At 42.0% G+C, this 11970-nt stretch overlaps 1 protein-coding gene across 1 annotated transcript; it reads left to right on the top strand.

Annotated features, from left to right (window-relative positions):
• Positions 1 to 7952: 7952 nt before the first annotated feature.
• On the top strand, positions 7953 to 8360 carry LOC136459550 (E3 ubiquitin-protein ligase At1g12760-like). The gene has a single exon (XM_066459396.1). The coding sequence runs from the start codon at positions 7953 to 7955 to the stop codon at positions 8358 to 8360; it is 408 nt and encodes a 135-aa protein (XP_066315493.1).
• Positions 8361 to 11970: the final 3610 nt, after the last annotated feature.

Genomic DNA, 11970 nt, shown 5'->3' on the forward strand with positions numbered 1-11970 from the left:
TTGTCCGGCCACCTATGGCAATTGTAATTGGCTAGGATTAGTTTCTAGATCTGTAACCCTACCCCCTAGACTATATAAGGCGGGTAGGGGACCCCTCTAAAAAACATCTCTCATTGACATATAGCAATACAATCAGACATAGGACGTAGGTATTATGCCTTCTTGGCGGCCTGAACCTGGATAAAACCTTGTGTCTGTCTTGCGTCACCATCTTGTTTGTGGCTTGCGCATCTGTCTGCTGACAATCTACTACCTTGGGCATACCCCTAGGTAGACTGCTGACCATATTTCATCGACATCTGGTAATCCAGATTTTTGAAGACATAGCTACATGGCCTTGTTGATATACAGTGTACTTCCTGATGGATTTAGAAAGCTTGCTGAAACCTAAAAAACATGGTGTGAGCATTCAGTTCCAATAACACTAATAAGAAATAAATAGACCAATTCTCTAAGTTCCATTACCTAGCAATCAGAAATGATCACAATGCAAGTAGCTAATAACATAACAAAGGTCAATTAGAGCAGCTTGTATAGTTAAGCTTGCTATCTCCTTAAGCTCAGTATGCCGAAATATTGAACAACACTTGTTTAAACACCACTAACAAGTGAGCAGCTGAATGATACAGTATGACAAATAATCAGGAAAATATGTATTCTAGTGCACATAATTAGAACTGTATGATACTTGTATCTAAAACTGTATGATAAATAATCAGGAAAATAATCTAGATGGCTCAAAGGAACAGCATATATGCATGACCAAGACATATTTCATGGAGAGAGAAAACCCGTAAAGTGATACTAGTTGTTTGGTCATCTTCATCTCTATATAGAACAAGACAAGATTGCAGTAAGGGCCAACCACTCTAGTACTCTACAAAGGTATATCAACAGCCAAATAGCTTCAGAAATCAACATTGCCAAATAGCCAACCACTCTGTAGTAAGTTACAAATTAACAGATCATGTGCACAGAAATTAACACACACATTTTGATTTGAGTATAGATGTTCCTCCAAACACACACACACACACACCGTTAGTGTTCATAAAAAGATAATAATTAGTCACCAATTCCCTATTGCCCAGACATATACACAGAAGACTCGAATTCACCACAATTAAACATGAATAGTTTCTTGAATCTTGATAGTCAAAGCAAATATGAATAGTTTCTGCTCATCACAAAATTGAATTTAAACATTAGTAACTTCCAGAAAATGAGTCTGTTGAACATTAGCATAGTTGAGCAAGATAGAGAAGAAATATACATGCATATGAATTGAGTATAGATGTTCCTCCTAACCTTCAAAGATTTTTCTAATTCTGGTTTTGTACCCAGACTTTTTAGTAGTTTATATATATAATCTTAGATACAAATTGAAGTAGAAATCAGTTAATAATTAGATACAAATGAAAACAGAAATTAAAAAGAATGGAATCTAACCTTCTTTCTCTATTTTCTTTGAATGGGATCTCCGTGTTCTTGCTGTTTTCCATGGCAATGATTGTGGCCACATCACTGCTGAAACTGGCGTCTGACTTCCTACCTCCTATCCAGTGTGTCCAGGCATGAGCAAGGCAGAGAAGTTAATCCAATTGGATTAACAACAAAAGCATGTCCAGTAGAGCAAACTAATTCTTCAATTCCCTCTGCTTATATCCTTCAATTGCAAGAAAATAAGAACACTATAGATAGCATGGTAGCATCATGAACGGGAGGAGTACGGACCACTTCTCTACGGCACTCTGCAATCCTTGTTGCCAACCAGATTTTGTAGTTGGCGGAGGCAGCGTCAGGACCAGAGTGGCCTCCTTCTCGGAGCATAAATCTAGTGGCAGTGGCTCTCCTTTCCAAGAGCATGGAGAGGACGAGGAGTGCCACCGCTGCTGCGGTGAGCCCCACCCTCCTAATCATCGCCCCTCAAGGACCACACAACTACACATGTGTAAAAACAAAATCATGATTAAGAAGACAGTAGATCGAGGGATGCAAAATGGAGATCGAGAGAAGTGGAAGAGAAGCTGACCGAATCAACCGAGAAGACGTGAGTGTTGGGGAGCTGGTCAACCGCGTTCAAACGCGAAAGCCAGCAGGGACCTGGGAGGCTAGATCCATGCGCCCTTCCCTGGAGATTTAGCTGTAGTCGGCGGATCCATGTGCCCCTCCTCGGCGGGTGGCCCACGACCATAGCTTTCTTCACCATCAGTGGTAGGGGTTGGCGTGGGGGCGGCTGGTAGGGGCTGGCATGGTTAGGGTTCCCGCGGGCGGCGGCGGGCACTGGGGTGGGAGGCGGCGCGGCGGCGAAAGCTGGAGTGGGAGGTGGCGGCGGCGAGCCCTGGCGTGGGAGGTGGAGACGGCGGTGGTGGGCGCTAGCGTGGGTCGCGGTGCGGCGGGCTGGATATGCGCGAGTGGTTGGATTGGGTTTCATTTTGCGCGGCCTATAGATTTCGCTCTAAAAAGCTTTCTTATTCCTACCCGTGCATCTTTTGTGAAAAGAATCTAGAGCCGAAGTATAATTTGGGCAATACCGTATACATTTTCGCCGAGACTTACATAGTTGGCTTGTTTAGCCTACACTGACACTTTATTTGTTTAAAACATTTGCCGATAGTATGATTGTCCCAAGAGAAACGCCGACAGTTAATCTATAGCCATACAACATCATTGCCGACACTTTACATGACTTTAAAAGGTTGTACAATTACCAACACATAGTGTGTAGTTGAAACCGACCATTTGCCAACAGATAACTGTAGGCAAATGTGTGTCATGGTGTAGTGCTAGTGGAGTGACCTCACAAGTGGTTTCGGCTACTACTGAGTCTGGTGGCTATGACCCATCTGGTGAGGGTGGTTCTCGTCCAACTGGTGCTCCACGATCAGATGATGATGATGATGGCAGAGACGGAGATGAAGATGGTGATGAGTGATCACAGCTTTCAGAGACAGCTTGCAACCCCTTTGTGGTTAGTATGTCATTGTTGGACCTTTGTGGTTATGGATGACAAAGGGGGAGAGAGATTGATTAAAGCTTCAGGATGTTTGTTTCATTTGGTTATCTTTGTACCTAGAGATATGTACTGTAGCTGTAGTTTTTTGAGCTTCATTGATATATCTTGAGTTTGAGATAGTTCGTATCATGTGAGAGATGAGACTTATACTTATGCTTTATCTATGTATCTCTTGAGACATGATCTTTATTTATATTAGTGGCTTATGGACTTGAGAAAATGTGTAATGAGTGCTATGTGTGACATACATGTGTTGTATTTATTTTCATAAGGACCATGCATGCTAGAATGAAAATGTTTGATGTGATGCTTTTATATTTATTCTTGTGTGATATATCTTGTCATATGCATCATAGTTTTACTTTGTCACACACACTTGCACCCCTACATATGCAATGATTTAGGGGGAGTCCCCTATTTGTTTTAGTATGTGCAATTGACATTTGATGTCATTTTTGTGAATTCTAATCATAAGAACATGTTAAGGGGGAGCCTCTCATAAATCATTGAACCCAAAAGCTTAAATGTTTATATCCTTTTGCAAGCTTTAATCAAGTTGTCATCAATCACTAAAAAGGGGAGAGATTGAAAGTGCATCTAGCCCTTTAGTGGGTTTTGGATGATTGAATGACAGCGTGATTAAAGGTCTAACCCGTTTGCTAAGTGTGGATAGGTAATAGGTTATCTCACAAGTACTTAATGAAAGCCAAAATGATGTGTTGTTGTATAGACAATCTAGTTCAAGCACAAGACAACAATGCAAATGGAATTCATGCAAAGGCATTTTTATTGTGGGATTTCCATGTACTATGTGAAAGCAAGCTCGGTAAGAATTAATTAATGAGACATGAGGGATTGCATATGGAGTGGTCTCATATTTGAAGCTTGCTAAATTGAAATGAAAAAGATAACAATACAAATGAATGGATGATTCAACACAAGATGTGACTTGATGGCTTAAGATGGTGAAGATAGCAAGTAAAGGCTTCGAGGTACTAAGTAAGGGTGAAGGGCAAGCGATGGCTTGGTGGCCGAAGAACCTAGCTAGGGTGAAAAAGGAAGTACTTGCATTTAGTTAAGGTACTAATTAAGCTATGATGGTCATGTTGATGTGGAGGATCAAATCACTATTAGAGTGTTTAATGGAAGTGACTTGATTCATTTGGAATTATTCATATTTAATGGATGGAATCAAGTCACGTGCTCAAGATGGTTATGCTCAAGTGAAAAAGATCAAAGTTGACATGTTGGCACCCTTACTTGATGAAGATTGAAAGGGACGACATCAATTCAAAAGAGATCAACTCAAGCGGTATAAATCCGTTTTTCCTTTGATCTTGAGTTTAATAAGTATGCCGTACTATTAAGGGGGATGCATCATGTTGATAGATATTCATTCATAAGTGTTCATGCCAACCCTTGTGAGTTTTGAGTGTTTGAGAGACAAGAGATAACTTGGTTTTTGCTGGTCTGGCAATACCGGACGTGTCCGGTATTTGCCCAGCCAAGGTAAAATACTTGGTGTTCTCGGGTTGGTTTGTCGGAAGTTCCGACGTGAGTCGGGAGTTTTGGCATTCATCAGGAGTTCCGACGTCTCGACACCTAACTAACTTAGAGAGTTAACTGCCTGGTCACACCGGATGGGTCTGGTATAGTAGGCCAGAGCCCAACAACTTGTTTTCAAATGAGCTGAGGGTCGGGAGTTCTGACGTGAGTCAAGAGTTCCAACGGTCGGGAGTTTCGGCATTCGTCGGGAGTTCCGATGCCTCACAACGATACTTTACTCAGTTGCAAACTAGACGTGTCCAGTATTCCAACGGCTAGAAAACAATTAGTTTTTCAAAGGGGCTATAAATACCCCAAGCCTCCACCTTTGGGGGCTGCTGATTCTGCTAATCCTCTAGCATGTTTTTGAGCTTTGCCAACTCTCCCAAACCCTCTCTTAGTGAGTGTGTGATCCAAATTGCCAAATCCATTAGTGGGATAAGAGAGAATTTGAAATTGAGAGCAAGCCACCACTTGAGCACTTGTGCATATTGTCTACTTTGTGATTTGCATTTGTTACTCTTGGACTCTTCGGTCCTAGATGGCTAGGCGTCGCCGGAGAGCACCCGAGAGATTATGGTGTGCCTCGAAAAGTTTATAACGATTGATTCCGCCACCTTGGAATCAACTAATGGAAGGAGGAAAATGAGTTAGAAAATACTCCGGCTAGATTGACCTTCATGGTACCCTTTAGGACTGACCTTTGCTGGGTCGCCCGTAGCTCCCTCAATGGAGAGTAGGACTCGAACGAGTCCAAACTTCGGTAAAACAAATATCGTGTCTCAATTCGTAGTTTCATTTGATATTTGTGTTGCTCTAGCTATTGTGCAGGTTACCTATGTGTGGCACTATCTTTAGTGGATGCCTACAGGTTGGATTGAAGTTTGGAATCAAAAGGAGCAAGTTAGGGGTCACACTGCAGAACTCGTGTATACCGGACGTGTCCGGTATAACTACCGGACGTGTCCGATATTGCATGAAGTGTTCGATCGAACCAGACGTGTCTGGTACCTCTACCGGACTTGTCCGGTATTGACCCCTGCTCTATTTTTATCTATTCACTGCACTAATCGTTGTATTGCAGGGTTGTGGCTCCTAGATTTATTTAGTATATTTTACATACTCTATGACTAACTTGTGACGGGTAGTATTTCTCTTATTTTGAGTTTCCATTTTGAAAATTCTCTTTACTAAACGTTTCTGCAATTAAAAGATGTTAATTTTCAGAAACACCTATTCACCCTCTCTAGGTGGCATCCTAGGTCCTTTCAATACGACAGCTTATGAAATGCAAATGAAACAGACTAGTTACGTACTACTCCCTCCATACTAAAAGATGAAGTCGCTTTAGACAAGGCTTGGGTGAAACATTGAGAATATAAATCATGAATAACTTTTAAGTTGTTAAGTTTGGAAATGTGAAAACCATATGTATAGATTTGTCTTGAAAAATACTTTCATAAAAATTTACATATATCACTTTTTGATAAATATATGTATAAAAATAAGTAGTCAAAGTTATGTTTTAGGAGACCTGTCGCCGTCCAAAACTGACCTCATTTTTTGAGTTTAGAGGGAGTACTAGTTTTTAATCAAGTAATTTACTACACCGCCAATTTTACCCTACCAGTTAACGCGGGCGTGGCTTCCAAGAGTACACTGACCAAAATAAAAGGACTACTGAACAGCTAGGCTCTTGAAGTAGATTTAATTAGAGACAAATTTCCATTCTAAAAATTAATTTAATTATGGATGGTTGGAGTAGAGGCCAACATGGGACCATTGACAACAAAAGATTACAATGCCAGATCCATTACAGAGATGCTTAAAAAAGAGAGTAATAAAACATCTTTGTACGAGTCTTAAGCTACAATGGGGGAAAACCAACTTTCCGAGCTAATCTGTGCTTGTCAATTTCACGTGGAAGCAGCACCGAACGTGGAGCGCTTGCATAGGCAGCGATGCAAGTTGAAGGGTTCGCAGCAGCCAGCAGCCTGCACGGACCACGGTGGTATATAAAAAACTGGCAAATCCCGGCAAGCATCTGTATAGGCTAGCGCTCACTCTCTACATGTCCAAATAAACAGTACTATCAATACGAGGCATAAAACAGAAAATGGGGGCACAGCGTTGGATCATATGCGAATCACGAAACTTGTTGCTACACACGTACTATTTTCTTTTCCATGCACGCTTCTTCTATAATACAGCAATTCCCTGATTGCCATTTTTTATATAGTATAGGAGTACAAAGTAGAAACCCCATTTACAGGCAGCGAATATTCGCTGTATGGAGGAAAAAGAGCGAAAAGAAGAAGGCGCCTTTCCACGTATAGTACAAACAAAGCATCAACGGATTTTCCTACTGTTTGTTTGGTTTATAAATTATATTTTTTAGCTAATAACAATATTTTTCTCTCATAATAAATCAACCAACAATACTTTTAGTCATGACTTATCAGCCGAGCCAACCAAACATTCGTCGCCCAGATTGACAACGCAATTTTGAACCATAAGCCTGTTCGTTTGGCTGTAGCTTGTCATAAACGATCATAAATTTCCAGCTGGAATAGTATTTTTTTCTTACACAAATGAACTAGCAGTACTTATTCATGAACCAGCAACCCATGTGTATACGCCAATCCTCGAACCCTTCAGCGCAGTTAAAGTTTGGACGTTCAGAATTTCAGATACCCGTACCATAGTACCGTTTGTGTATGGGTCTTTCGGTCTTTGTACCTCCTGGAAACTGACAACTCGTGTGGGATCACATATACGACAGACTATCTCCAACAACAACACTTTAAAATATAAGATTCATTCAACATTTAGGTAGCGCTATAGTCAAATGATTTAATACCCATTCGACATCCTCTCCAACAATAGGATCCCAAAAGAGAATCATTTCTGCAAATGAGTTTTCAGGAGAGAGGATACTCATATTTATGTTGTGCCTCTCAGACAACCCAAAATAGGATCTCACATATAAATACTCTGTTGGAAGCTAATTTTAGATATCCTGTTACCCATTTTAGATTTGGATGCCCATATAAATCACCGACAGTCTTACATTGGCATCGCAGACGCTTTGTGTACAAGGAAGATTATTTTTATTTTATGTGACATAATATAGGGAGGTTAGCCACCACTGGAGCATTAGGTGCACCTTCTGGTCCCCTTTTCGTTTGTACTCGCCCAAATCATCATTCCAGATGATATACACCGCTGCTATCATCATCTTTATAAGCCATCGCGATCCCGTCTCAGATCCTGGTCCACTCTCGATCTCACTCCCCCACTAGTCACTCACTCGTCTCACTGCGAGCCAAAGCAAGCAAATAGCCTCACTAATCCTGCGCTGCTGCTGTAGTGTGTAGCTAGTAATTAAGCGATGCTGGCCGTGACGGTGAGCCAGGTTGTGGCGCTGCTCACCTCGGCTCTTTCCGGCACGGAGGGCGGCGGCGGCATGGCGGTTGGGACGACGACAAAGGCGGCGGGATCCGATAAGGGCGAGCGCTGGCGATGTTGCGGCGGACAGGGGCACGACCACTCGGCGTCGTCGTCGGCGGGGTACTGCTGCGTGTGCATATCGGCGTGCCGCGACGGGGACGACATCCGGAGGCTGCCCTGCGGACACGCCTTCCACCGGGACTGCGTCGACCGCTGGCTGGCGCGATGCCGCCGGACATGCCCGCTCTGCCGCCTGCACATCGGCGGACCTGCCGTGGGTATGGTCGAGCAGCAGCTCAGCGAGGACCTCGTCATCTGGTTCTCTTCGCTCTTTGTCGCCGGCTTGTAACTAGGAGGACTTGGCCGCCGTAGGATAAGCTAGCAATGTGCCTCTGCCAAGTGCCTGCACGCGCATAAAGATACGTGCACGGAGGTAGGATGATCCTTCGTCATTTGCTTCTTTGGTTTCCCTTGCTATGGCTTCTTAGCTTTTCTTGTGATAAAAGACATATTCGGAGGGACAAAAGCTTGTTCGGTCCTGCTTATATTTCTATACTAGCAAATATGCTCTTACGTTATAACGGGACGCATCTATTATGCTACCGACATATGAGCATGGCTACACGGTAAAGCCGTGCACGGACACAACGGCTACAGCGACGTGGCTTGAACCGACAGCACTGATGCACTTTAGCATGCGCGTAGTGTCACCAGCCACGGGTCCAAGCAGTTTAGGCCAGCGCGCGGCAGCCACCATGTGGACCTGGCCAACAATGCGAGGCGGCACATGCACCCGTACAAGCGTGGCTTCAGTGGTGTTGACCAGGCACGACTCATGCAGCGACGTGGACGTTGCCCGACGACCGCAGTTGAGCGAGCGGGCAACCTTGACGGAGCCCATAGTGATAAAAAAGAGTAGTGCGCAGAGAGAAGATGCTGATTGTGCCATTGATAGAGGTCAGACTGGCAAGGAGTAGATGGACCTCACGAAGATTCTTATTCTCGTTTCTCATTAATATTTCGTAGCTTTTTTCTCATGTTATAATGCACAAACATATTTATTTGTCGTCGCAAAATAAAAACATATTTATTTGTGAAGAATAAAAATATAAAAAGTCAAAGCACAGAAGGAAAACATAGACAGAAGCGGAAAAAAGGGAAAAAAAAAAGGAAAACAGACGGACAGAAAAAAAACAGAACACGAAAATAGAAACAGAACCGAAAAACACCCGTATGGGAAACCAATAGAAAATAATAAAAAAACAATCAGGGAAGGAAAAAAAAAGGGAAAATTAGAAAAGAAGCAAAACTAAGAAACTTCTTGTGGCTTAATATTAGAGTAAGATAAGACATAATTTCATGATTTATGGGGCTTGCAAGCAGAGACACGTGTAAATCCGGCGGAAAATTTTAGTGCTCTTTCATGAGAGTTATGCCTTGGTTGAATTCATCCTTTTTTGCTCGTCCTTTTTTTTTCCGTTTGAACTTCAACTTTAACGTGTCGTACCTGAACTCCTATGGAGATCGCCCCATGAGACTTACAACATCGTTTATACAGTAAACATACAGTTGGTATTCTTCGATTATTATTATTATTATTATTATTATTATTATTATTATTATTATTATTATTATTATTATTATTATTATTATTATTATTACTGCTATTGCTACTGCTACTGCTGCTGCTAACAAGACACGATTATCTAATACTCGGTCAGACTTGGAAGGAGAAGGTGGTCGACGGACAAACCTCTTATATCTTTCGATTCGGAAAAGCACACGTTAAAAAAAGACAACAGACGGTCGTTAGAAAAAAAACAAAAATAAAACAGAGCTAAGAAAGGAAAGATGGTCCACGTAGGAATTAGGAAACCTCCTAATCTCTCTTTGCTTCATGCAGGGTAGTTTTTCTTTCCGCAAGACGGCTAGAGACCGATTTGGATTGGGATAAATTAACTCCGGTGACAATCTAGATTAGACTAAATTTATTTGGATTTTATTCCACTGACGAGCCGTCTCTCCATAAACCAGACGAAAGCGGTCAGTTCTGTCCTATTTGAATCTGAGCCGCGGTAGATGATGATCCCATCTATTACTAAGAGTCTGTTTGGCAGGGCTCTGGCTCCTCTGAAGATGGGTCCGGCTATGAAGCAGCAGCTCCTCTGAAGGAGCTGAAGCCGTTCTGGAAAATATTTGGCAAAACGGCTCCTTCACACTAGACGACGTGAATCCCACAACAAGAAGCCACGCGAAGCTCGTTTTTGAGGCTTCTCCTGCGCAGGCAAAAAATGGCTCCGGCTCTTGACCGGCTCCCCATGCAGAGCCCTTTTCAAAACATGTGTTTGACACAGCCCCTGCAGGAGCCCTGCCAAAGAGGCTCAAAGAAGTGAAGACAATTCTTGTGTGGATTTACATGGAGCGCGTGATTGAGTTGCTACTGCTAGGGTTGGATTGCATTTATTGTGTAAGCCGGATCCATCTATTATTGTTATTGATTTTATAATTGATTGGATAAGGGAGAATATTTGGTCTTGTTTAATTTGGTCAGCCGGAATAAAGGTACATTTCGTTTGGCCTGAGATTTGTTTAATTTGGTCGGCCGGAATAAAGTTATCTTTTGTTGGCCTCAGTATTCCTGTTGCTAGTCGGGAGATCAATTGGAATTGTTTCCTACCTATTGCAGAGAATATAGTTGTAGCTGCAATCCTTTTGATTTATTGGCTGGTTAATTTGTTCTTGTACGATCTAATACGTTTTGGAATCAGACTTTATATCACGCTAGACAAGAGCTATTCTAACTCGTATGAGCATGAGTTGTTACATATATAAGTTCGAACTGAAAAAAAAACCTCTCCATAGTCCATAGTCCGGTAGCTAGAGGGAGGCATAAAAAAAAATAGATGGACCAAAAAAATATGTTAAAATCTTGTCTCTTTATTATTAGGCAGGTATAGATGTATATAAACTCCTCCTAGGAGCATCCTGCAAACACATTAGTACAATATTTATATACTACATTTTTTTTATCTAGGCCGTAGGACAAAAAGGGTGTTCATGTACGCCTGTAGAGAGCAGTGTTTTGGCTGGGGCTTTTTAACAGGTTCTCGTTTTAATAAGAACACAGAAAATAAGGATGTGTTTGGTCGGAGGACAAAGTTATATAGGATATGATAATCTATCTATTTCACGATAAGATGATCCGTGCTGTCTGTTTTGTTAGATAAATGTGATACACTATTAGTTTTGATTGAATGGATAAGAGCTGGAGGAATGGGAATAATTGATAATTATATATTTTATTTTAAAACAACAACTAATTATACACTAATAAAAATTTTGTCATGATAATGACTAATTATAGATAAAATATATTAATTAGTGCTACTAATACCCTAATGACACACAAATCATGCACTAATCAACATATTAGCACTTTATCAAAACTAAACTTACCATCATAATTATTAAAAAAATAATATAACATATTAATAGTTCTTAATTTATTTATGACTAAAATACACCGGAGGTCCATTAACTTTCGATGAAGTGTCATCTAGGTCCATCAACATTGAAACTGCATTTTTTGGTCCATTAACTTTCGTTTTGTGTCATCTAGGTCCATCAGCTTTGACTCTTGCATTTTTGGTCCATGAACTTTTAAAATGGTTCACTGCAGGTCCACGCATGCATGCACGCACGTCGGCTTTTTGCGTCGGTGGCGCCATGCCTGCACTCGCCGCCGTCACTCGTCTACCGGGCATGCATGTGTGTTTTCCTGCTCGAATCATGACAGGGTTAGTGCATTTCGGCCTGGCTAACCGGCTAAGCGGCCCTGTGGTGTCGCGCCACCCTGCTGCTGCTCCTGTCGCTGGCTCTCCGCGGCGCGGCGTACCTGCAGCAGCGGAAGAACTTCATGGCCACGGAGGTCCCTCCCATCCCTTCTGGCACCACCTACC

Source organism: Miscanthus floridulus, chromosome 1, assembly GCF_019320115.1.
Source record: "Miscanthus floridulus cultivar M001 chromosome 1, ASM1932011v1, whole genome shotgun sequence".
Classification (NCBI taxonomy): domain Eukaryota; kingdom Viridiplantae; phylum Streptophyta; class Magnoliopsida; order Poales; family Poaceae; genus Miscanthus; species Miscanthus floridulus.